The sequence below is a fragment of the Macaca fascicularis genome, chromosome 5 (assembly GCF_037993035.2).
Source record: "Macaca fascicularis isolate 582-1 chromosome 5, T2T-MFA8v1.1".
Lineage (NCBI taxonomy): Eukaryota > Metazoa > Chordata > Mammalia > Primates > Cercopithecidae > Macaca > Macaca fascicularis.
In genome coordinates, this window is record NC_088379.1 from 71,973,280 (window position 1) to 72,001,208 (window position 27,929).

The following is a 27,929-nucleotide window of genomic DNA, read 5'->3' on the forward strand; positions in this document are numbered from 1 at the left end:
TCTTACAATTAAACGTAAGTTAAATAAGTGTAAAATTTTGGAATTGCCACTCATCTCTGACAAAATAAAGAAGCAATTTACTTTTATTTCATGCTAGATCTAAGGAAGATAGAATGGGGAATTTAAGATACAGGAGACAGGATTCGACCTAGTTTTTAGGGGAGATAACTGACTTATGTTGTAAAGTAGCTACATTCTTTCTAGATTTTCACATCCCTCTTCTTTAGAAAGTAAGGAATAACCTTGCATTATCTGAAAATCTATCAGTAACTTGTATACAAACAGAAACAGAGGCACTTTGGTTTCTTAGAAATAGGAAGAGGCTATTCTCACCATTACAACATTGACAATTCTTTTTCATGTAATAGTGGAATCAGGCAATGGAGTAGGAAGCTGACTTCCCTTTGCATGTAAATAAGGAAGCTATACAGAACTGTACTACCACCAAACTTGAAGTGAAAAAAGATGGGTGAAGTTATAAAGCACAATGCTTTCTTTAAAAGTATGCAAAATAGTCTCCTTTTTGAAAAATTGAGTGCAAGCTGGAGATCAAGCTGAGGCAAGAGACTATGATTTTACAGCAGTCATTAAAATAGGTGAGAAATGGGATATTTTGCCTTCATGTTTCAGGAGGCATGGCTCTAAGCCAACTTGTTGGCTTTCAATAAAAACTGGAAACTTTTTTTAAAACATTAATTTGAAGACATATATCTCTCTTCCAGTGTATGTAGATATGTATACAGATATGTATCTATTTATGTACCTATCTATTCATTTATTCTTCTACCTACTTTTCTCCCTTTTTTTTTTTTTTTTTTTGAAATGGAGTCTCACTCTGTCGCCCAGGCTGGAGTGCAGTGGCGCCATCTCGGCTCACTGCAAGCTCCACCTCCTGGGTTCACGCTATTCTCCTGCCTCAGTCTCCCGAGTAGCTGGGACTATAGGCACCCGCCACCACGCCCGGCTAATTTATTGTATTTTTAGCAGAGACAGGGTTTCACCATGTTAGCCAGGATGGTCTCGATCTCCTGACCTCGTGATCTGCCCGCCTCGGCCTCCCAAAGTGTTGAGATTACAGGCGTGAGCCACCGTGCCCAGCCCTTCTACCTACTTTTCCATCCATTCATCCATCCATCCACGTACATCCATCAAGACTTCCATCCACCTGCCTACTGGCCTGCCTTTTCATCTCCCTTTCGCTCTCCTTTTCTCTATCTCATTGTTGGAGTAAAGGTAACCTTGTGTACAACTTATGATTTTCCTCCTTTCTCTTCTGCACAAATAATTTTTTAAATTAAATCTCATATTTATGAATGTATCCAGCTGGTTTATTTACAACAAATTCCTTTGTGATATTCTAACTTTAAAAGCTTACATCTTCTCTAGTGAAAAGTAATCCACTCTTAGGTGTCACACAGAACTTAATCTCTAACTTCACAAGTACATAAGTGACTCAAATTCATTTGTGAGTTGAAACCATCAAGATTCTTTAGCTGTTTTCTCCCACGTGGCCTGATTGCTGGGGGAAAAAAAAACATAATTCATGTTTTCAAGAAAATGTAAACGTAAGATTTCCTATTTTGAACTAAAGTCAGCAACTTGGTTCATTTAGTTGAGTATAACTGCTACCTATGCAATCTATAATGGTGGTGACATACAGTGAGCACTGTATGTCTAAAATTTAGTGAGCACTAAAATTAATGATCTACTCTATTTTACGAAAGGGGAAACCAATCCAGAGGTTAATGATATGTCCACCATAACTCAACAATCAAGATCCTCAGGTCAGTGCTCTTTCCTTCAACATTCTTAGGAGTTCTCCGGAGCACTGTAAAGATGAGAAGGAGGTTGCAGTGATCTGAAAGTTTATGTCCCTCTAAAATTCACATGTTAACATTGAATCCTCAATGTGATAGTGTTAAGAGGTGGGGCCTGTGGGAAGGGATTAGGTCATGAGGCCAGAGCCCTAATGACTGGGATTAGTGCCCTTATAAATGAAGCCCCAGAGAGCTGTCCCTTCCACCATGTGAGGATTCAGTGAGAAGGTGCTGCTGATGAACCAGAAAGCAGACCCTCACTGGACAAAGGATCTGCTGGCACCTTGATCTTGGACTTTCCAGCCTCTGGAACCATGGAAAATATACTTCTGTTGTTTATAAGCTACCTCGTCTATGGTTTGTAGTTTAATTTTAATTTTAATTTTTTTTTTTTTTCTTTTTTTTTTTGAGATGGAGGTTCACTCTGTAGCCCAGGCTGGAGTACAGTGGCATGATCTTGGCTCACTGCAAGCTTCGCCTCCTGGGTTCACACCATTCTCCTGCCTCAGCCTCCCGAGTAGCTAGAACCACAGGCGCCTGCCACCACACCTGGCTAATTTTTTGTATTTTTTTGTAGAGATGGGGTTTCACTGTGTTAGCCAGGATGGTCTCGATCTCCTGACCTCGTGATCTGCCTGCCTCAGCCTCCCAAAGTGTTGGGATTACAGATGTGAGCCACTGTGCCCGGCCTTGTTTGTTTTTTTAACCATAAACCACAGCAGTCCAAGTGGACTCACCCTTCAGGGTACATTAATTCACAAAATCCCTGAGAAGAAGAAAACTAGCATTTCAAATATATACTTTTTTTTTCTTTGCATGTGTATATTGTGTTTTTTTCACTTGTGTTTCCATTGGGGGTAAAAAGCGTTTCTTTGCTTTACGAGTTTGAAATTCACAAAACTATACTGGCAGCAGGGGGAGGGTAGCAGGAAGAATGAAACATTAAAGATATCTATTTGACTTCAATTTTTCAACGTGGTAGACGGCAGAAAAAAATCAGTTGCAGAAATGGAAAGAGGTAGGAGATCAGAGCAAAGAGTGTGTGGGAAAAAGGAAATCAAAGAGGGAGGAGAGGGGAGGTGAAGGGCAAAGGAAAGAGAAGGAGATGGTGATACAGGAATTAAAAAGAAATTATTTAGGCAGTTAGGGTAAGAAAGTCCTCAGTAAGGTTTTCCTCTTAAAGAAAAGCGGCCCCAAAATCATTTCTTTTCTAACAAAGAGTAGCCTGTAAAATCAAGCTGCAGACATAGAAAGGCAAGCTAGAAGCTTGCACAGGTGATTGCTGGCAGCTGTGCTGACAAGAGAAGGCTACCTGGGACTAGGCATGTTCAAAATGGCAGCTCCTTCCCTTTGCCAGCCACGTGCACAGTAAGGAGCAGGCAACATGGCAGGCCAAGTGGAAAGCCTATTTGCATAATAAGATTAGTGTGGTGGGGCATGATGGCTCACTCCTCTAATCCTAGCACTTTGGGAGGCCGTAGCAGGCAGACTGCCTGAGCTCAGGAGTTTGAGACCAGCCTGGACAACATGGTGAAACCTCATCTCTACTAAAATACAAAAAATTAGCCAGGTGTTGCAGTGTGCGCCTGTAGTCCCAGCTTTGGGAGGCTGAGGCAAGAGAATTGCTTGAACCTGGGAGGTGGAGGTTGCAGTGAGCCAAAACAGTGCCAGTGTACTCCAGCTTGGGTGACAGAGCGAGACTTCATCTCAAAAAAAAAAAAAAAAAAGATTAGGGTGGGGTGGCTAGCCTTCCAGCCTTCCCTGCAGGCTATGTAAATGTCACACCTGGTCCAACCAATCTTGGGCCTTACATAAATCAGACACCATCTCCTCAAGCCTACCTATAAAATCCGGTGAACTACCACTCCAGGTTGGAATTCCCATTTTGGAGCCCCTCTCTCTCACAAGAGAGAGAGCTGTTCTCCTTTCGCTTCTTTTGCCTATTAAACCTCTGCTCCTAAACTCACTCCTTGCGTGTGTCTGTGTCCTTAATCTTCTTGGCTCTAGATGATGAGCCATGAGCGCTTACCCTAGACAACAATGCTGATTCAATGGGAAAAGGAAGAAGGGTGAGAGAAGGGAGTGGAGAAAAGCCAAGGACTATGTTGGGTACCTTCCATTTGCTAGTTCAGGGCTACTCTACCCTCCTCCATCCTGCCTTCTGCCCTACAAGGCGGACTTACAAGGTAGTCATTAAGTGTGTCCTTCTTTGGCTTCTGGTTGGGTTTGGCCAGTGGGGTGGCTTGGCAGGTAAATGGACAGTGGACGGTAAGTAAGGTCAGGGTATTCATTCACCTGGATTCCTTTCTGAATGGCCACCTGGGGCTAAGCTGTGTCCCTTGCCTTAAGATCATCTTTCTTCCCAAGGACAAAGAGCTCCTTATTTTTGGTCACTCCTTTGATCTGGTACTCTACAGGCCTGGGGTTGGGAACAGCTCCTCCCCTGCTACAAGCTCTGAGTTCCTGCTCAATCCCTTGCAGTTTGCCTTTACTGTCCCATACCTTTGTAAACAAAACCTCCTCAAGTGTTCCATCTGTGTGGACTCTGGTATTACGCAGGTATTACAATGAGAGGAAGGAGATGAGAAAAGGGATGAATTCTATGAAAGACAGCCTGGGTAGGAGGAGGATAAAATATAGACAAATAATCCTATGAATGCTACAACAGATTCTTGAAGTTTTCAATACTAATATTTAAAAGTGTTAGAGTTTTGTGGTAAAGAAACCTGTTCAACTATCATTTATAGCCAATGAGTATCATAAATATTTGGAGGCATAAAGGACACAACCAAGTAAAAGGGTAGGCAGAGTGCAGAGGGACAGCATAGGTAACTGAGTGTAAGGCTATGAAGCCAATCACAAGCTATCCATGGTTTAACCAGTGTTGTGGTTAAGTATGATGTCTTCATGAAAGTAGTCTCAACTACCTTCTCCACCACTGACTTCTTCTCCACCAAATACCAGCTCCACCACTGACCTTGGACAAGTTACATAAGCTGATTCAGAGTGCTCAAAAGTCTCTTGCTGCACTTTTTAAGACTTTATAAATTTTTGAGTAATCAATCTAAGATTTTTTTTATAAGTTCCAATTACCTAAGTTATTTAAGTTTAAATGTAATGATCACATAACATAGTTTTGTAGACTCTACAGGATGAAACAAAAATGCCCTGGAAGAATAGGAGGTATTTTTTTACAAAACAAAAACATCCTGTCTATAAATCAAATGGACAACAGCTGTCTGGTCTTTGAATTATCTTTTGTCCTAAGATTAGCTGGGCTGCAGAGAAAAGAAAAGAATTAAGCATCATTATCAGTTAAAGTCACCTAGTAATTTCTACAATAAAATGATCCAACTATATTCAGAAATTATCGTGAAAACATTCAGCCTTCTAGAAGAATTATTATTGAATTTATATTAACCCCTGGGCTAAGTATCTAGGGACTGTTTTTAAAGAATTGCTAATGCAAGGAGATATGCTACTGATCTTTTAATCTGATCACATCCAGCAAGAGTTATTTGCCCTGGGGTCTGAGCTACATTGTAATAAAATCAAAGGACATAAAAACTGTGGCAGGAACAGTGCTGAAATTGGAGAAGCATCATTATGAATAGCAACAAGTATGGAGATGCATATGTAAGAGGGTAACTAGAGTCAATATAACCACTATTCTTCCATGATTTAGGGTAAATAGATAGTTATGGCTCATCTGCTAAATGATCTACTGGGTAGATATTTATGGATTATTATACAGTATATTATTGAGGATAAGTCTGGTTAAAAACAAATAGAGAAAACAGCAAATGGCACAGGCAGGCTTTTAGTAAGGTCATCATTTGTAATATTTCTCAGGAAAATCTCTCTCAGAAATTCCTCAGCATAGCTAATGTGCCATAGAAGGACTCTCCATTTTAGGAGTGCATAAATTCACATAAATTGCTATAATAAGGATTCATCCCATAACCCTTTTGGCATAAATGCACATCTGGTCTCTGTTTGTAATGAAATCAATTCAAAGCCCCACAGTGCATTAATAATAAAAATGTTCAACATATTGCAACCAAATAAGCTCTGAAAATTTGAGTCTGCAAGATTCTGTCACACATGTGTATCCTTTTAACACTGATAAATGACTAGGTTACAGAACATTAATCAGATGCCTTAAGATTCCAAAGGTAGACTTTGAAAAATTATAATTATTATTTCCACAGGAAAACCCATATGTATGTATGCTAGAAACTTTTACTTGCTTAATTTATAATGCCTCTTGGACTTTTATATCGGTAGTTCACAATACCATAGAAATTTTATTAATAATAAAATTATTATAAGCAATATAAGAGGAAATTCATGGATTTGCACTTTAAAAACAACAAAATTCTAGAATTAGCTCATAACGTATTAGAGGTTGTCATTAAATGTGAAATTAAATTAAAATGGAAGAATTTTTCTACATTGATTTTAAAAGAATTCTTGACTGTTTTGTTTCCAACAGCTATCATCAACAGCAGATAACATAGTTTTAGCAAAGACTTTCTTGTTAGTCACAAGATTTACCTTCTGTGTTATATGATTGACCCAAGGAGAAGAACAGTTGCTGAGATCTGGTCCTTGGGGATCCCAAATTCCATCAGGAGCAAGGCATAGATAAGTTGATACACCTATAATAATGAGAGAAATATATCTGTTTCTTTTTCTGAGAATGACTTCACATCCATAGTATATTTAAAAATGAGCAAAGGTAAAAATGAGATAATTAAATTGACACAATGTTTATTAAAACACCAGATACAGTGCCAGGTAAGCATTTAGCACTAGAGAAATGTAGTACTCCAAACAAAAACATACAATATATTTGAAGCACTTGTGGCAGCCACATTAGGTATGGGGACTGTTTTGTTTTGTTTTGTTTGAGACGGAGTCTCGCTCTGTCACCCAGGCTGGAGGGCAGTGGCAAGATCTCGGCTCACCGCAACCTTTGCCTCCCGGGTTCAAGTGATTCTCCTGCCTCAGCCTCCCAAGTAGCTGGGACTACAGGTGCACCCCACCACGCCCGGCTAATTTTTGCATTTTTAGTAGAAACAGGGTTTCAGCATATTGGCCAGGCTGGTCTCAAACTCCTGACCTCGTGATCCACCTGCCTTGTCCTCCCAAAGTTCTGGGATTACAGGCGTGAGGCACCGTGTCCAGCTGGGGACTGTTTTAAAGAATTTCATGTGTGAGATGATGTGATATGTGCCTCCGTGGAGCTTAGTGCTTGACTTTGTAGAGGAAAAGTAGCAGCTGAGCCTTAAAGGAGTAAGTGTGCAGGTTTTTCAGAAAAAAAAACAAGGTGGAAAAGGCCATTCCAGGTGGAAAAATATATGCTCTTTGGGAAACGTCAAGTTTTTTTGAACTGGGGTCTACTGGACTGGGGAGTTGTATTTAATGAAAGTGGAAAAGTAAACCAGATCATAAACTCCCTTTTCTATCATCTGTGGGTGCTGGAAAATCAATGAGAATATTAAAAGAGGAGATAGATGATGAGCAAATTTGAGTTTTGAAATGATATTTCTGGCAGGAACATGGAAGATGAATTTCAGAGAGTAATGGAGTGATGGTGAGGAAGCTACTGCAATAATTCAAGTGACAGACTGTGGGGGCCTAGACAAAGGCATAACAGAATGGACAGAGATGAGTAACAATGAGACTGGGGTGTATTGACAGTAATCCCTGAGGGCTTCAGAAAATATCTTTTCCAATTGTCACAGAAAAATAATGACACATTTCTGCAGAGCAAAGTGCTTTCAAATAAAGTGTTTCACTAATCTTCAAAACAAAGTTCTGCAGTAGGGGGCTATTATTATTTTTCTTTTAGAAGTAAAGGAACTGAAACCTAGAACTAAGGAAACAGAGCTAAGAAAGAAGGTGGCTCCCAACTGTTCTCTGATACCAGGATCACAGAAAACTTTACAAATAAATATTCTCCCTCTTTTTCTTAAAGAAAATGAATATTATTGAATGTTTTTAAATATTTTGCTGGAAAAAAGTGTATTTTTTATAAAAATCAAGATACCCTTTGGTCTTCCCACCCACCATTTCCTATACCACGGAATATGAAATGATATACCCATATCAGAACTTTCTAAAAAAAAACTTCTTTCCTTAAAGGAGCCAAATCAATAATACCCAAGGAGAAAGTCCCTGAGAATGCGAGGTGACATATATTGTGAATTTCTCTTATTTACATATTTTAGAGAATAATGCAAACGTGACAAGTATTCATTTACGAATATCAATGTATGCAACAATAAGAAAATCAGAATACCTTTGCTTAAGCAAAATAAATAATAATATGGTTACCATATGAAGATATTATGAATTATATCAGTAATAAAATAGGCAAAGAAGGCCGGGCGCAGTGGTTCATGCCTATACTCCCAGAAATTTGGGAAGCTGAGGCTGGCGGATCACCTGAGGTCAGGAGTTTGAGACCAGCCTGGCCAACATGGCGAAACCTGTCTCTACTAAAAACACATACACACGCACAAAAATTAGCTGGGCATGATGGTGGGCGCCTGTAATCCCAGCTACTCAGGAAGCTGAGGAAGGAGAATCTCTTGAACCCTGGAGGCAGAGGGTGAGCCGAGATCATGCCGCTGCACTCCAGCCTGGGCGACAGACTGAGATGCCACCTCAAAAAAAAAAAAAAAAAAGAAAAGAAATATTGAGTTCTTATCTATCCCCTAGAGGAAACAATGCAGGATTGTTCTCTGGTGGATGCATGAGTGCTAGGTTGACTCCTACAGCGTGGTCCCCAACAGTGTTAAGAGCCTTTGACCATCAGAGGACAACTACAATGGCTGATAAAAAGGAGAGTCAAACGTTCTCTTTTGTAACATGTTAGGTCGTTTCCATGATAATCTTCTAATATAGAAGTCCTCGACCTCATTTTCTGCAATCAATATCTGATGGTTGGTGATAAGCATGAGACTAACTCCCAGCAATCAAGTAATCCCCTCTGGACTGCTGCATAGAAAAGCTCAGCCTCTAGAGTAGCCTGAACATCTACAGCCTAACTTTACCTTGACCCAGAGACCTGAGACTATGAGGGCAAAACGCAGATCTCACAGGTTACCTGTGACTTAATCAGGTTACATTTTCAAACTGGAAAATAGATAGCTTTAAATTATAATTTAGCTGAGTTCAGAATTTAGTCAAATGTCAAGTAATAAAATATGTTGTAATGAAAATAAGAAAGAGGAAAGAAAGATGGAAGAAAGAAAGAAAGAAAGAGAAAGAAAAGAAAAAAGAAAAGACAAAAGAAAAGAAATGAAAAGAGAAAAGAAAAGAAAAGAGAGACAAGGAGGGAGGGATGGAGGGAGGGAGGAAGGAAAAGGAAAAGAACACTAGAAAATAAAGCCAAAGTAACACAACAGTTTTAACTCAGTGCTTTAGCACAGACATACCTATAGTTCCTGCAGGGCATGGCTGCTTTGCTATCTGTCCTTGACGGGTCTTAAACCACATGATTTCTCGGGCTTCCACAGGCTCACAGCTCTCTTCGAGAGCTGGGATTTGGGACGATGCTGATGGAAGGTGTGTGGTCATGTCATCAAGCACCTCAACAGCTGGATATGGGGTGCTAGTACTCCGGTTTCTTCTTCCTGACACTGACGGGGTGGTACTCCTTCCTGGGCTCAAAGTTGTGGTCTGAAGGGTGGTACTGGTGGTCGTGCTTCCCATGCCAAGGGGTCCTGTGGTAGAGATATCTGAAATAAAATTAGAAAGAAAACACCTGCATTGCTTGTTCACAGTAGGACCTCAAGATGTCCTAACACTTTAGAAATTATTTTTATTTGACAGTTGAAAGGGCTTTAAAGCTCTAGAAGTCCTCAACCTGATTTTCATTTTAAACATGGCAAAAATAAGCCAATACCAAGGTATCAGGGTGCCACTTGAGTATCAAAGCAACCAACTGATCACTGCCAAACACAGGCTTTTTAATGGTTCTTCGAAACTCAAATCCTAGAAAACAAAATTATAGCACAACTCAACTCTTCAGTAAGCTTCTTAATGCTCCCAGCCTTTTTGAGAATCAGAGGATTAAAACTTTAAGCCCTCTCCTTAGAATTATCAAACTTTGTATAGAAGAGGGAACTATATAAAATTTTATTTTCACATGAAGTGTAATATGGATTTCTATATATGCAGCAAACAGGGGAGAGGCCAAAAAACAAAACAAAAAAAAAAACAAAAAACAAACAAACAAACAAACAACCAGGAAACAAATTAAACTGCTGACAAGCTAAAAAATAAAGAGCAATTCTGAATATAGTCTCCTTAATCACAAATTGGAGTAGCTTAGTGATCTACTTTATTGCTCTTAGAACAGACTCACCTTCACACAATTTTCAAATTTGATTTTTATTAATATACAGTATAAGTAGTTTCCAAATGGTTACAACTCTAAATTATCCTCTAACAAGATTTTTTGAATGGGAAAGTGTATTCCAAGTTCCAAATAAAGATAGTTAGGTTCTTTGTCAGGTAATTGAACCTATATTTCCAAGGAATAGGCATACTACAGAAATAACCACTGCAAATAATCATCTTTCTGGGAAAATATATTCATATTCTCATCATGGGAATGCAAGAGTATGCTTGTCCTTCCTGTACACAGACTGTATTCCTATCTGTAAGATTAGAAACTACTGCTAACCTCACTTATTGGCAATAAACTGTAGGAATATTGGTTCTAGTCTGATTCAAGATCACTCATGTTGAAGGAGATGTAGGGCATTCTGATACGAGCCTCTAGCTGTTTGTAATTCATTTTCTACTTCCCTTAAAATATCTTCACCTCTGCTACCCCAAGGAAGTCCCAGGTTCATCACAATGTATTTGGTGTATATAAAGCTTCCAAAGAAACAGGATAGAGATGGTGAAGGGATGGGATATTTTTGAACATTTCATCACTGACACTGCAGTATTTTCTGAAGTGATGCTTTTTATTATGCCGTTTGCCTCTTTCTTCAATTTTCCCTCCCAGTCTTCTCAGCTTTCCTTCTCTTTCTCTCATGGTCCCTTTCCATATGAATGGTAATGTTCAGAACTGCATCTACTCAAAGTTCATACAAGAAGGCAGAGTGTCTTATTTTCCCTCCTTCTTCCACATATACTATATCTCCCAAATAACCAAGTCTTTTTGATTCTGTCTCATGCCTTTATTTGAAATCCACTTATTTTTTTCTTTCTAATCATCACTACCTATGTTCAGCTCCCCATCATCAACTTTTTGTTAATGAAAGCAGTAGCAGAGCAAAATGGCAATACAGTTATTTCAATATTTACTTTTGCCAAATCAAAGCTCATGATTAAAAAAACAAAGCTGACACTAAACATATAACACAATCCCAACATAACATTTAATAACATATTTCAAAATACTAAGTGCAATTGAAAGCTTACAACTATACACAATAAAAATGACTCTAATATTTATAATTTGCATATATAATCAATCAAATGTTTTAAAAAGAAAACATTACCTACAATCAAGAAAACTGAATAACTTAAAAACTAAATTTTTAGAAAGTATTAGCTTAAAAAAAAAGTGTGTCAGTGGTGTCACTGCTGAGATGTAAGAACATTTTGTGCTGATTTTTCCAGCTGACAGAAAAAACCTTTTTGACATCATACTACTTGGGGAATGCAACAGTTTAAATGTGTCCCCCAAACTTCATGTGTTAGAAACTTCATCCCCAGTGCAAGAGTGTTGAAAAGTGGAACTTTTATGAGGGAATTAAGACCTGAGGGATCTGCCCTCATGAATGGATTAACACCATTATTGTGGGAGAGGGCTAGTTATCTAGGAAATGGGTTTCTGATAAGAGGATGTGTGTTTGGTCCCCTCCCACCTGTCTCCATCCTTCCCACAAACTGTATGCTCTCTTGCCCTTCTGCCTTCTGCCATGGGATGATGCAGCAAGAAGAATTTTGCCAGTTGTGGGGCCCTTGACCTTGAACTTCTCAGCCTCTAGAACTATAAGAAACAATTCTGTCTTTTATAAATTACCTGATCTTGGGTATTGTTACAGTAGTAGAAAATGAACTAAGATAGGGAAGTAGTAAGGCAATAGTTAAAAGCTAGCTCCAACTATTTTCTCTAACTATTAAAGTTGGAATTATCCTTTAATTCAAATAATGCCAGCTCTCATTTGTACTTCTGAAGGGACGGTTTTGAGCAACTTTTAATTTTTTGACAGGGACTATAATCTTCTCATTGATAATGAGCTACAGTTTTTGTTTCAAACAAAGCATTACGATTTCTTCTTTGTCTTCTTTAGTTTGATCACGTAAAAATGGAGATTCTTAGCAGTTACCTGTTATTAGTTAAATAATCTCATGCTCAACTTAACTTGTTCAGGAGGCCTCTGAAGTAGAGTAGGAATTAATTTTAAAATAGAAGCTCTGTTTTTCAATTGTCTTCTTTCCCTTCTTGAGGATTATGTAGGTACTGACAAATGCTTTCTAAACGAATGCACCTTTCTTCGATTAGATATTTTAATTAGCATATAACTCTCTGGGAGAAGAAAAGATTTGTTCAGCAAAATCATTTTCACTATGACAAACTACCTAGTTACACACGTAGTGCAAGATTTCTCCAGCCTATTGTCTCAACTGCACAAATCATGCACAACGGGCCATGGCACACCACCGCAAGATTTTTGCTGGCTGTGTGGTGTAAGTATTTTAGCATGGGTTTAATAATACATCTTTATCCTCTATTTAAATGATTTATATTTCAGATTTTTAAAGATAATAGAATCAAACCAAACATAATTTAACAATAGCACCAGTACCATGTAATGAAAATTAATGTTCTTTCTTTCTTTCTTTTTTCTCAAATGACCCTATTCAAATCATTCTCTACCTTGTTCCAGAGATACTCTTAGGGTATAAATTGGAATATGTTAGTTTACTGATTAAAGTGCTTGAACAGTTTCTATCTGCCCTTCAAACAAAAGCTGAATTGTTTTCTTCATGCCCAAGCTCTTCATGAGTTTCTCTCTCCAACTCATTATAATGCTTTCTCATCTTTTAAGTATATTCTTTAAACCACACAAAACTACCAGTGGTTCCCAGCTGCGCCCTGTTCTTTCTGCCTCAGGGCCTTTGCATATCCTGTAATGTGTTCTTGCCCCCATTTTCACCTGGCTAACGAACTCCTATTTATCCTTTCGGTTTAGCTTGGATGCCATCTCCATCAAGGAGCCTTTCCAAATTTACCAAGACTGGGTTATACACTAACATGTGTTTTGTTAGGATTAGTTCCTTAGCTTTTAGCGTTGTGCCTGACTAGGAGTAAATGAGCTCTCAGGAAAGGGAGATGAACATCAGGACTACGTCAAGAAGGCAGTGAAGGGTATAGTATCCCACAAAAAGAGAAGCATAACAAAAGAAAGGAAAGGATAAATAGTAGGACAAGCAAATGGGGTAGTTAAGAGTTTATACAATTAACAGACCGGAAAATTTATTTCTTAAATGCACTTTACATTGTCCAGGAAATATTCAGGAAGAAAATTAAGCTCCCTTTCCCCCAAATGATCATATCTCAGAACAATTCTATGAAGCAATAACAATGATACAATATTTTTTAAAAACTTCAATTTGGTATGAAATACATTGGAAGGACTTAGTTTAATAGACATACTAACATTAGGGATCAATATAGAACTTATTTTCATGGAACTGTGCCACAGAGAGATTGTCTACAAGCAGGGTCATACCATTCCATTTAACTTTAAGCAGAATTAAAATCGATTTTAAAGGCTGTCCCTGATCCCCCATACCCACCCTTCCATTCACTGCTATGTAAGACTATCGCAGGCTCTGTTCAATGCCAACTTTTGGCAGAATAAATCCTAGTGATAGACATGCTGTCACCAGTGCCCAAGAAAGGATTCATCTTATTGCTAAATACAAGAGAAAAACAAAATCTAGATTTGCTGAACAGTCACTGATTGGCAAAGTTCTAGCCCATATTAATAGGCTATGAGAGTTTATATTCCAGGAATGGAGAGGTGACATGACACTTTTTTCAATATGTACTATTATTGAATCTTACCTGATGACATAGCTAGCTTAATAAAACTATGTGTTATAAGTGCTTTGTATGGTTGTATATCAGAGAAAAGTTATTGTCTAAAAGAAATTAAGTTTAAGTGACTATTTACATACGACATTTTATTAAAGTTTTGCAATTTTCCTTATTTCGTCACTGTTTTTGTGCTCATTGTGCTTATACAGACTAGTATTTTCATAAAAATAACTAAATAAAACTCCTTCTTAGCATTTTACCCTCATAATCTTACTTCCAAAAGAAAATTTTAATTCTCCTGTCCTTTGAAATTCACTGTTCATAACTTGTTTCTTTCTTAGAATTTGATTTATTTTGCTTAATTTTTTTCCTTCAGCCTGCCTTGTAAAGTATAAGCATTATTTTGAATGCTATTACGAGTTATAACTTCTGGAGTACAATAATAGAAAACAGTGAAAATAAACACTTGTAAAGTTCTTTACATGTTGCAATTATTATTATTATTTATTTTTTTGAGACAGAGTCTCACTCTGTTGCCAGGATGGAGTGCAGTGGTGCAGTCTTGGCTCACTGAAACAACCGCCTCCCGGGTCCAAGTGATTCTTCTGCCTCATCCTCCCGAGCAGCTGAGACTACGTGCCACCACGCCCAGCTAATTTTTGTATTTTTAGTAGAGACCGGTTTTCACCATGTTGGCCAGGATGGTCTTGATCTCTTGACCTCGTGATCTGCCCTCCTCAGCCTCCCAAAGTGTTGGGATTACAAGTGTGAGCCACAACATCTGGCACATTTTGCAATATTTTAAAGTCACTATCATCTCATTTAATTCAGACCAAAAAAAGTGTAATTATTACTATATATTCCTAGTTTTAAAAATGAGAAAATATAGGCTCAACTAGTAAGTGAATTATAATCATACAAGTAGTAACTAAACAGGCATTCTCTGACTCCATATTCCATGTTTTTAATACTGTGCTATTAAAAATGTCATTCTCAATGATTTCATGATTATGATTAATTATAAGTCTTCCTTAACACTTTAAGAAGAAGCTGAAGGAAATAAAAAGAATCTAGTAAAGTATTACTATTCTTGATCACAAACATTTTTATTATTTGGGATGGGCATCTTCTGAAAAGATTTAATACTTAAGAGAGAATATAAAATTATACAATCCAAGATAGTCTAGGCTGGGCACAGAGGCTCATGCCTGTAATCCCAGCACTTTGGGAGGCCGAGGCGGGCAGATCCCACGAGGTCAGGGGTTTGAGAGCAGCCTGGCCAACATAGTGAAACCCCATCTCTACTAAAAATACAAAAAAAAAAAAAAAAAAAATAGCTGGGGCATAGTGGTGGGCATCTATAGTCTCAGCTACTCAGGAGGCTGAGGCAGGAGAATTGCCTGAACCCAGGAGGTGGAGGTTGCAATGAGCCAAGATTGCCCCACTGCACTATAGCCTGGGCTACAGAGCACACTGTCACAAACAAACAAATAAACAAATAAACAAACATAGTCTAAATTGCACAAAAGAAGAAAGGTTTACCTTCTACTCATAAAATGCATTAATTTTCTTTTTTATTCTCCTTCATGTTTTCCTTTGCTCTCTAAATATGTGCCTTCCTTCATGGTTTTCCCTTTACAAATCTTTCTTTTGCTCTAACTTCACTCTAGTAGACAATCCTTTGGCTGACTACAGAAGCATTTCCTTCTGCCCACCCTTCAAGCGTTCATTTACATCCAAAGTCCATTACTGAAGAAACCTTACCAAGGGCCTAATAGAGGAAATAAGAAAACTGAAACCATAACAACGCTCTCAGTAGCTTTTGGCTACTTGTGCAGTGCCCTGGGTAGAAAGAGGAAATTCTGCCTGAGACCCCATGGCTATCAGTTGGTGGCAGCAGATTTGATTACATGTAGTTTTTAAAAAGAAGCATTCATATTATCAGTCATGAAATTATCCAGTTCTCTTCGGAATTCATTTTAATACTTGGCTCCATGGCCTCCTGAGATAGTGAAACTCCACACACTATCAGCAATACGAAAGTATATTTATTTTTGTAATTGGATCCATTTATATTTTCTAGTTCTCTCACGGCTAGGAGATTGAGGAAGCTGTTTTAATAAACAGAAAATTGTAGTGGCTTTATCATGTAAGATTTTGGGGGGCATTTATTTATATTATCTGGTGCATATTTAGCCCCTACCATGCCAGAAACTGTGCTGAATGTTTTACCTATGCGCTCTCGAATTTAGTACTCGCAAGCAACTTTTTGGTAAGCATACTCATCTTCATTTCAGAGATGAAATAGGTTAAATTAAATAATTTGCCCAAGTTTACATAGTTGGCAATTGTTAGGACCATGATTCTAATCCAGGTCTATTAAAATCTCTCCCTGTCCACTAGGCCAATGCTGTTGAAACTTTAACACATATGTAAACATATGTAAACATTTTAATGGATTTGGAAATTAATTTGTCCCAAATACTGCTCACATATGCTTTTATAGGCTTTACTATGGTCCAGACCTGTTGAGAACTTACTGTGCACTTATTATGGACCAGGCAATATTCTGAATACTTTACAAGGACTAACCCATTTAATTAGAACAACAAATCTGTTAGAAGGCATTATTAATTATCATTATTTTACAGATGGCAAAACTGAGTCACCAAGAGATTCAGTAATTCTCCAAAGGTTACAAATTCATAAGTAGAACAACGGAACAACACGGGCACTGTTAAGGAGACCAACCGTTTTTTTTTTTTTTTTTTTTTTGAGAAGGAGTTTCACTCTTGTTGCCCAGGCTGGAATGCAATGGTGCGATGTCAGCTCACCACAACCTACGCCTCCAGGGTTCAAGCGATTCTCCTGCTTCCGCCTCCTGAGTAGCTGGGATTACAGGCATGCACCATCACGCCCGGCTAGTTTTGTATTTTTAGTACAGAAGGGTTTCACCATGTTGTTCAGGCTGTTCTCGAACTCCTGACCTCAAGTAATCCACCCGTCTAGGCCTCCCAAAGTGCTGGGATTACATACGTGAGCCACAGTGCCCGGCAAGGCTGTTTTGTTATGGATCAAGTTCAGGTTCTTAATATTCCAAGTTATTACAGTTAAGAGTTGGGTCTTGGCCGGGAGCGGTGGCTCACGCCTATAATCCCAGCACTTTGGGAGGCCGAGGGGGGCGGATCACCTGAGGTCAGGGGTTCCAGACTTGGCTGGTCAACATGGTGAAAGCCTGTCTCTACCAAAAAAAAAACAAAAATTAGCCGAGCGTGGTGGCAGGCGCCTGTAATCCCAGCTACTCCAGAGGCTGAGGACTGAACCCAGCGGGCAGAGGTTTCAGTGCGCCGAGATCGCGCCATTGCACTCCAGCCCGGGTGACAAAGGGAGACTCTGTCTCAAAAAATAAATAAATTAATAATAATAATAATAATAATAATAATAATAATAATAGAAAGCAGCCTGCTCACTGCAGTTGACAGTAGAGGAAGTAATCTTTACAGAGCTAATTTATTTTTGTTTATGGCATTTTAAATCCCCTAAGTAAGGGTTCAGGACCATCTAAGGAAAAACTGTTGATTCCACAAAGCTTGCTATCGTGTTCAGCATAGAAATAAGGCAATAAACAATGAACAAACAATAGTGTGAAATAAACTCTCGCATTTCTTGAGCATTTATTATGCACCAAGCAGTGTTCTAATGCTCTACATGCATAACTGAGGCACGGAGAGGTTAAATAAATTTCCCAATCTCATAGCATTCACAAGTGGTAGAGCCAGAATTTTAATGCAGGTAGTTTGACTCAAGAACCCATACGTACCCATATTTTCTGATGAACTGATAAAGGTTTGCAGTAATTTTTAAAAAGTGTCAGAATATGGCATATGTTATATGCCTGTGAGAGAGCTCAGCTCTGGGAATTATAAGATTAATTTATTCCATCCATATTTATTAATCAACTATCATGTGACAGGTATTATATTGGGAATAAAATGTTGAATAATAATTATTATGTTCCTTGCTCTCATGGAAACCTTCTCTAAAAAGCCTTATAGAAAAAGCTATTAAAGAAAATAGAAAATACAAAGAGGAGAAATATGCAAACTCTGTTCATTCAGCCTATATTTATTGATATTTGTCTTGCATTACACATTGTGCTGGGCATCAGGGATTCAGAGATGAAGCAAAGAGTACTACCCTTAAGAAGATTTAATAAACTGTATCTTATGGATGCTACAACATCATCACTTATTCTATGTACCACTTAGAAAGAAAAAAAAAAATCTCTGTCAATTTAACTCTGACGTGCCTTCAATGGTTAGGCACATCCCAACTCATGAGATGTTAAAGGGTAAAATGAGACTATTCGAATTAATGAAAAACGTAGTAGTAACGGACATATCTCCTTACAATATAATGAAGTAAACACTCCATCATTTAAAAGCGATGTAACCTTGGACAAATTGTAATGCCTCTCTGTGCCTTAGACTTTTTTCACCTGCTAAACAGAGATAATAATATATTTGTATTTATTTGAGGAGAAAAATGGAAATATGCATTTTTAAAGTACCTAGCAAAGTATATGGCAGAGAATAATAGCTTAGTAAATGTTTTCTTTTTTTTTTTTTTTTTGACACGGAGTCTCGCTCTGTCGCCCAGGCTGGAGTGCAGTGGCCGGATCTCAGCTCACTGCAAGCTCCGCCTCCCGGGTTCACGCCATTCTCCTGCCTCAGCCTCCTGAGTAGCTGGGACTACAGGCGCCCGCCACCTCGACCGGCTAGTTTTTTGTATTTTTTAGTAGAGACGGAGTTTCACCATGTTAGCCAGGATGGTCTCGATCTCCTGACCTTGTGATCTCTCCGTCTCGGCCTCCCAAAGTGCTGGGATTACAGGCTTGAGTCACCGCGCCCGGCCAAATGTTTTCTGTTAGTAGTAATATTGTTATTTATTCCTTAACCAAGAATTATTGATTGCTTACCACATGCCAACTACTATCCTAAGTGCTGGGGATACAGAAGTAAACCATGAAAACAACAAAAAAATAAAAATATCTGCCCTCATAGAGCTTACATTAGTAGGAGAGACAGACAGTAAATAGGATAAAAGTAAAAACATGCATTATATTAGATATTAAGAAGTGTTAAGGATAAGAAGAAGAAAAGCAGAGGAGGGGGATATGCTGTGTTGGGGGAAGGGAATTGCAGGATTTTTTGTTTTGTTTTGTTTTTTGAGACAGAGTCTCACTCTGATGCCCAGACTGGAGGGCAGTGGCACAGTCTCAGCTCACTGCAACCTCTGCCTCCTGTGTTCAAGTGATTCTCCTGACTCAGCCTCCCCAGTAGCTGGGTTTACAGATACCTGCCACCATGCCTGGCTAATGTGTGTGTGTGTGTGTGTGTGTGTGTGTGTATTTTGTATTTTCAGTAGAGACAGGGTTTCACCATGTCGGTCAGGCTGGTCTTGAACTCCTGACCTCAATCAATCCACCACCTCGGCCTCCCAAAGTGCTGGGATTATAGGCATGAGCCACCATGCTCAGTTGCAAGTATTAACTGGATGTCAAGCATAGCCTGACTGTTAAGATGACAATAAAGATTTTGATAAAAGAGGCAAAGTGAGGGGTGTAAATAACTTTTTAAGCAGTGGGAATAGCATCTGCAAAGGGCTAGACACAGTGAGGGAGCAATGTGGCTGGAGCATAGTATGTGAGTCATATGAAAGGCAGTATGAAATGAGGACAGAGAGATGATGAGGACTACAGCATATGGGTGTTGACAGGCCATGGTGAGAACTTTGGCATTTACTCTGGGTGGTGTGGGAAGCCACTGGAAGGTTTTCAGCAGAGAAATGATGTGATAAAACTTTCACTTAATAGGATCACTTGAGTTGTTGTGTTGAAGAGTGATTGAATGAGAGAGGAGTCAGTGTACCTATTTGGCTAAACATCTGTGGTGGTAATGGTGATAATGACAATTAGAATGGTATGGATATAAACATACATAATACAGCATGGGGGTGTGAGAGAGGTGGCGGTGGCTTTTGAGTATGGATACCATGATCCTCACTGGCACATGGTAGCCCTTCAGTCATTGTTGGCTGAATTGAACTAATGTTTGCTTCTTCATTGTAGTGAAATGAATTTGTTCTTCTTATACAAATTCTTCTATAGCTCCATTTCAATTATTATTACTTGTTTAAACTTGAAACAATCAAATAAATATACTGACCCCAAGCAGTATGAAAATGTTAATACAGTTATGTTAGTGTTCTCATTACTGTGAAATTGCTAAAAGTTTTAATTGATGGGAATGCCAAATAAACTTTGGGAGTGAGAAAAACATAAAAACAAATAAATAAACTGGGAGATTCAGTTCAACTGAATCAGAGTTGATTGATTTCTCAGTGAACAACAAAACATACCAAGGGCATAAGTAGTTGAATTAGTATAGATTTAGAGTCATTTCTTAGGGCTAGCCTCAATATTGTATTTTACTTCTCGAGTTTTGATATCATTGTTACCTAGTTACTGAAGTTATTGCCTAATATTTCTAGAGACACATTTTTTTTTTCTTTTTTTTGAGATGGAGTCTCACTCTTTCCCCCAGGCTGGAGTGCAGTGGCGGGATCTCAGCTCACTGCAAGCTCCGCCTCCCGCGTTCACACCATTCTCCTGCCTCAGCCTCCGGAGTAACTGGGACTGCAGGCGCCTGCCACCTCGCCTGGCTAGTTTTTTGTATTTTTTTTAGTAGAGATGGGGTTTCACCCTGTTAGCCAGGATGGTCTCGATCTCCTGACCTCATGATCTGCCCGTCTCAGCCTCCCAAAGTGTTGGGATTATAGGCTTGAGCCACCGCGCACGGCCAAGACACATATTTTTATATTAACTTGTGAATTATAATTTAAGTATGATGATAGAGGGATACCAGAATATAAATGCTGTGGAAGATTTAGTTATGAATAAGTATAAAGTTAAAATAAATTTAAGAAAAATAAAATTAGCCAGGCGAGGTGGCTCACACCTGTATTCCCAGCACTTTGGGAGGCCAAGGCAGGGAGATCATCTGAGGTCAAGAGTTCGAGACCAGCCTGGCCAACATGGTGAAACCCTGTCTCTACTAAAATAAAAAAACTAGCCGGGCATGGTGGCATGCACCTGTAATCCCAGCTACTTGGGAGGCTGAGGCAGGAGAATTGATTGAGCCTGGGAGGTGGAGGTTGCAGTGAGCCAAGATTACGCCACTGCACCCCAGCCTGGGCAACAGAGCTAGACACCATTTCCAAAAAAAAAGAAAAAGACAATTATCCTCCATGTTTGGAAATAGAAAATTTAAAGTGAACAGTAAAAACAAGCCTGTAATTTAAACTTCAAGTTTTTTCTCTTTTTAAGAATGCACTTCTGGTAACTTTGATCTATTGCAGATGGTTAGAGAATAAATATGCATTTGTCTTTGTTACATATGTGTTCATTTCTATGAAACGGATAAAATGTAAGGCCCTATTTTGATTATTTGTTTTGTTGTTTATATTTAGAGTCTGGAAGACAAAGAAGATTATATTACTTTTCAAGTACCATATCATAAAATATGTCTTTAAAAAAATTAGTATTGATTTTTCATCAAATAAACATAAGGATGAAACAAACAAGAGATCCAACTAGGTGCTATAATGGGAATACATGGTTGAGTAAAACAAGGCCCCTTTCCTCAAAGAGCTTAAAATTAGACTCCTTAAGGAGTCTAATTTTATCATGGGTTGTAGAGTTAAAGCTTGACTCTTCAATGTGACTACCTAATAATGAGACTCACTGAATTTTCTCTAAGACTGGTGAGGCCATTAAACATTTCATTTTTCTGAAGTAATTTAAATAGCAAAAAAGAGCGAGCTGCATAATTGGCATATAAATGATTCCTGAATTCAAGTGAAACCACAAAAATATTGTAAATCTTTTTTTTTGAGACGGAGTCTGGTGCTCTGTTCCCCAGGCTGGAGTGCAGTGGCGCAGTCTCGGCTCACTGCAAGCTCTGCCTCTAGGGTTCATGCCATTCTCCTGCCTCAGTTTCCCAAGTAGCTGGGACTACAGGCCCCCGCCACCATGCCCGGCTAATTTTTTGTAATTTTAGTAGAGACAGGGTTTCACTGTGTTAGCCAGGTTGGTCTCCATCTCCTGACCTCGTGATCCGCCCACCTCGGCCTCCCAAAGTGCTGGGATTACAGGTGTGAGCCACCACGCCCGGCCTATTGTAAATCTTTCTAAATCACTTAATAATCAGTGTACAGAGTATACACTTGATAGATAAATTAAGTCATTCTACCACAACCACATGTAAACTATACAGTTCTTCTTAAGTGCAAGGAAATTTGGCATTCCACTTTGTTTTCCTTATATTACTTGCTTTGTAGTAAGTACTCAGTAGATGCAAAATGGGTGAGTGACAAAATAAATATCTATAATTTATTTTGAAAAGTATATTTTCAGAAGATATATATATACTACTATGTCTGAATTACACTGTGACTTTGATAAAGTTGGATTAAAGATTTGATCACCCACTCCAGACTAAATTTTATAACAAAACTTAATATGAGTTTTAAATTTTAACTTGCATATTTTTAGTCACTAATTCATAATTACTTTCCTCTAGAAATAGAAGAAAGAACAGGAATCACCTATTTGGAACTAATGACTAAGTGGTTGAGTAATCAGGACAATGTATTTTCTGATGATATGGATTTGGAAACAGAATTCTGGATGTTTATCTCTAAGACAAATATTTGCAGTTAGTCTGTAGGTTGAGGACTCAGAAACTTCTCCTCAATCACTTATTTATCACTTTATTTTCTTTCTACTATCATGGCCAACCAAGCCTACCCACCACCTTTTAAATTAATAGAGTAGCTGTGCATGGCGGATCATACCTATAACCTCAAGAATTTGGGATGCTGAGATATGAAGATTGCTTGAGCCCAGGAATTTGAAACCAGCCTGGACAATATAGCAAGACCACCAGTCTGTACTAAAATTTTTTAAAAAATCAGCCGGGCATGGTGGTGCATGTCTGTACTCCCAGCTATTTGGGAGGCTGAGGTGGGAGGATTTCTTGAGCCCAGGAGTTCAAGGCTGTAGTGAGCTATGATTGTGCCACTGCACTCCAGCCTGGATGACAGAATGAGACCTTGTTTCAAATAATGATAACTAATTAATCAATATAGTAAAAAGACCTGAAGACCTCCCAATTTTGCTTTCTCTTGATTGTTTTCTTTTTAAGAATATGGAGTCTTGCTTTCCACAAGTTCAAGTTAAGCATCCCTAATCTGAAAATTTGAAATTGGAAATGCTCCAAAATCTGATGTCACAAGTGAAAAATTCCACACCTGACCACATGTGATGTGTGCACAAAATTATTAGAGATATTGTGTAAAATTACCTTTGGGCTACATGTGTAATGTACATATAAAACATAAATTAATTCCGTGTTTAGACTTGGATACTATCTCTAAGACTTCTCATTATGTATATGCAAATATTCCAAAATCTGAGAAAGTCTGAAATCAGAAACATTTCTGCTCCCAAGCATTTCAGATAAGGCGATATACAACCTGTAGTAATAAATGGGTCAAAGAAGCAGATTGCTTAGGGAAATCTGCCCAGAGGGTCAGTGAGAATTCTTATATTTATTTTAGGAATACCAACACACAATATGTTATTTGGTAACACATAATGTTATTCAACAATAGTAACATTATAATCAAATTCAGATTATGCCTATATATTGTCAACTCTGTTTCAGGAGAGTTCTAAAGACAGAAAAATATTTCTTCAAATTTTCTTGCCTACTCTATGATATTTCAATATTTCAGATGATAGAAAATTGGGGCATAAAGGATATAACAATCTTTAAAAAAAATAAACCTTAAAGGGACATATTAAATCAATATTAAAATGTACAATATAAAGAAGATCAAACTATTTTGGAATCATAATTGTAGATGGCCCATAGAATTTAAGAGTCAAAAATAATAATAATTTAAGAGTCAATGAGTGATAATGGAATTCCACTCATACCTTAGCCTCTTGGAAGCATAGACTGATCTTCATACAGGGGAATGTCAAGAATTTATGTAAGACTCTGCAGACCAAATTTTACCCCAAAAGCACCACAAAGACAGAGACTGTTGCTGTTTTGCTTGATAACAACTCTCAATGTCTTGAGCAGCGTGTGACACAGAAGGGGGGTCAAATAATAGTTGATAAATAAATGAACTCTAACATCAACAACCTTGATTTACTCCAAAATATTAACATTGAGACTCACAAATGTGATCATTCATGTACCCAGAGGAGATCACCCTACTTCATCTTTTGACTGTTTTCACTCTAATATGTCTGTTCTATTACAATGGCTTGTTCAAAAAAATTTTTATTTCAAAATACTTATAGACTTACAGGAAGTTGCAAAGATAGTCCAGCTTCCCTCAATGACAATGACTTTTACAGCTATAGTAATATGCAAAACCCAAAAAACCAAACATTGGTTACATGGTCATTAACTTGACTGCAGACCTTATTCAGTTTTCACCTGCTATGGGCTCAATTATGCCTCCATTTCCCCAAAATTCATACATTGAAGTTCTAATCTTGGGTACCTCAGAATGTGACTCTATTTGGAGATATAGAGCTTTTATAAAACTAACTAAGGTAAAATGAGGTCACATGGGTGGTCCCTAATCTTATATGATTGATGTCCTTATAAGAAGGGGAGATTAGGACACAGATTACACAGCAAAAGGATGTGGAATAGTCTGTTTCCACACTTCTAAAAAGATACTCCCTGAGATTGGATAAGTTATACCAAATTGGTCTGACTCACAGTTCACATGGCTAGGGAAGCCTCAGGAAACTTACAATCACGGTGGAAGGTGAAGGGGAAGCAAGTCATGTCTAGCATGGCAGCAGGCAAGACAGAGTATGAAGGGGGAACTGACAAGCACTTTTAAAATCATCATCAGGTCTCGTGAGAACTTAGTCAGTATAACTGTTCCCATGATCCAGCCACCTCCCAAGGTAATGGTCACGTACCAGGTCCCTCCCCTGATATGTGGGTATTACAATTTGAGATGATATTTGAGTGGTGACACAGAGCCAAACCATTATCAGGATGACCATGTGAAGACAAAATGAGACAGTGGTCATCTTCAAACCAAGGACAGAGGCAAGAAACCAAACCTACAGACAGTTGAAGCTTGGACTTTTAGTCTCCAGAATGGTGAGACAGTAAATTTATGTTGTTTAAGCCAGCCAGTGTCTGTTACTTTGTTATGGCAGCCTTAGCAAACTAATACATCACCATTTCAAAAAGTCTCCATTCACGTGTGCATGTGTGTAGTTCTCTGCAGTTTTATCTCATGTATGGATTTGTATAACCACTTACAATCACATACAACCACATTCAAGATACAGAACAGTTTCATCACTATGAAAGAATTGTGTTGTGCTACTCCTTTGTATTCATACCAACTACTCACTCCTATCCCTATCTCCTGGCAACCACCAAACTGTTCTACATCTCCATAGTTTCACTGTTTCAGGGATGTTATATAAATAAAATCAAACAGCAGGGAACCTTTTGAGGTAGAATTTTTCACTAAGCATAATGTTTTCAGGTCCATCCATGTTGTATATATCAATAGCTAAATTATCTCTCTGCATCATCCCATGATTTCCTACCATCAGTCTTTCATCTTGCAGCAGGACTGACCTTTGAAAAATGCAGATTTGATGTTCTCTCACTTTTAAAACTCCCATCGATTTCATCAATTCAGAATCCTCAAACTTGTTGTAAAAAGCCCTCCAATCCATGTTCTGCCAACCTCTCAAAGTTCCACTTGAGCTCCTCACCTTTGCTCTCTCTCTTCTAATTATCCTAGGTTTATTTCCTGTGTCCTTAAAAGGCCCCTTCTCATCTTCAATGATGTGGATATTTCTTTCTCAAACTCTCTATTGTCTTCTTCCCTCCCAGGCATTTATTTTTCATACTCTCTACTCTCTTCTTCCCTTCTAGGCCCAACTCCCTTTACTTAATTATACCACTAATTCTTTGAATATCTGTGATTTGTAACGATTGTAAGCAGAAAATAAAAAAAAAAAAAAAAAAGAAGAAAGAAATCGTCATTTTTGGATTACTTATATTTGTATTCAATATATGGCTATTTTCTAGACATTAATTCAGAAAAAGAATTCAAAATTTCATTCTTGCTGGGAAGCGGTCATATTTTACACCACTAGCCAGGCAGGGCCATGCATCAGGGGAAGAAACAGTTCTTCATGAGTATCAGTTATTGTATTTTCTTACTGTGAAACTTTGGGCAAACCCCTAAACTGGACTAAGCGTTGTTCCCTTAAAAAAAAAAAAAAAAAAAAAACTGAATAAAACAGACTTACGAATGATATTGTAATATTGAGCATCCAGCAACCCAGCACAGTTTCTGATATATAACAAGTGCTGAATAAATGTTTTAAATATTTGATATACATGTGAAAAGTCATATGAGATATGCAAATAGTGCAAACATACAGAGAAATTATTTAAAAACTATCTAAACCTATCTGATAGTATAATTTCCACATCTCCTAAAAACTGCATTATGAATACAGCTCTTTTTCTGTTTTCTAATTTTTTTTAGAGACAGGCTTTCACTATGTTGCCCAGGCTGGTCTCGAACTCTTGGACTCAAAAGATCCTCCCACCTTGGCCTCCCTAAGTGCTGGGATTATAGGCCTGAGCCACTGCACCTGGCCTGAGTACAATTTATGTAAAACAGAAATTCTGATATCTCCTAAAAAAGTGCGAAGTACACTTTCAATCTGACATAATGCAGTATTCTCAGTCATCACATATGTTGACCACAGAATATGCCTTACAGTACAAATCAAACAGATGAAATAGTATCTGAAAAGAACTCTAGTTGTTTGTAGACCTCAAAAGAAGGCAATGGATAAAAAAATTCAATGTAATCATAAAACTTGTGTTTAGCAATATTTGTGTCACCTTGCTTAACAATGAATCCATTTAATGTTATCTTTTTAGTATTACCTTTTCACTTTTGAAATTAGTTTCCAACACTATGTAGAAATTAAGTTGGCTTATATTACAAGCAAAGGAAAACAGAGTTCAGTATCAAGGAATGAACATTCAGCTTATACTTAAAGTATAATAAACAGGCAATGTTCTCCAGCAAAGATCTAGTAAACAAAATTTATTATAACAAGTCCATTTAAATTTAGGTTGGAGAGAGAGATTCAATACCTATTTTTGTGTTATGTGATTCACATTACCTTATTAGTCTTTCACTATTCCATTTATCTTATTTATAATTATGTATTCTAAATGCAAGAGAATTTCCATCTACCACTGGCAATGAAGAAAAATCCAGGATGGCTTTTCCATTCCTCAATCCTCCAACCCTAAATAATGTGGAAAGTCTTTTATAGAGAGAAAGAAAATGAAACAGAAAGAAGACTGACAAAGTGCAGGTCTACAGAAAAAAAGGCACAAATAAAACTAGGCAATTTTGTGTGTTGACTATAAAAGAGCATTTTGATGTTGTTGAAAATATTTTACACAGGCCGGGCGCGGTGGCTCAAGCCTGTAATCCCAGCACTTTGGGAGGCCGAGACGGGCGGATCACGAGGTCAGGAGATCGAGACCATCCTGGCTAACACAGTGAAACCCCGTCTCTACTAAAAAAATACAAAAAACTAGCCGGGCGAGGTGGCGGGCGCCTGTAGTCCCAGCTACTCAGGAGGCTGAGACAGGAGAATGGCGTAAATCCGGGAGGCGGAGCTTGCAGTGAGCCGACATCCGGCCACTGCACTCCAGCCTGGGCAACAGAGCGAGACTCCGCCTCAAAAAAAAAAAAAGAAAATATTTTACACAAATGAAAAAGTGGTGATGGTTATCATGTGAAGGGGTTCTGTGGTCTCCCTTTCTCTTAGTTGTCTGAATAATAGTGTGTATATTTTACTAGCAGAC

General features: G+C 38.2%; 1 protein-coding gene across 50 annotated transcripts in view; it reads right to left on the reverse strand.

Moving 5' to 3' along the window:
- The window catches only part of ADGRL3 (adhesion G protein-coupled receptor L3), an 857,692-nt gene that overhangs the window by 171,665 nt on the left and 658,098 nt on the right, over positions 1 to 27,929 (reverse strand). For 37 of the 50 annotated variants that reach the window (XM_074039933.1, XM_074039928.1, XM_065545138.2 and 34 more), the window contains 2 exons: positions 9,266 to 9,568; positions 6,375 to 6,478 (listed from right to left, as the gene is read on the reverse strand). In XM_074039933.1, coding sequence (XP_073896034.1) covers positions 6,375 to 6,478; positions 9,266 to 9,568 — 407 coding nt within the window. The remainder of the gene's footprint in view (positions 1 to 6,374; positions 6,479 to 9,265; positions 9,569 to 27,929) is intronic. The other 13 variants (XM_074039932.1, XM_045393280.3, XM_074039930.1 and 10 more) reach the window with 1 other exon arrangement.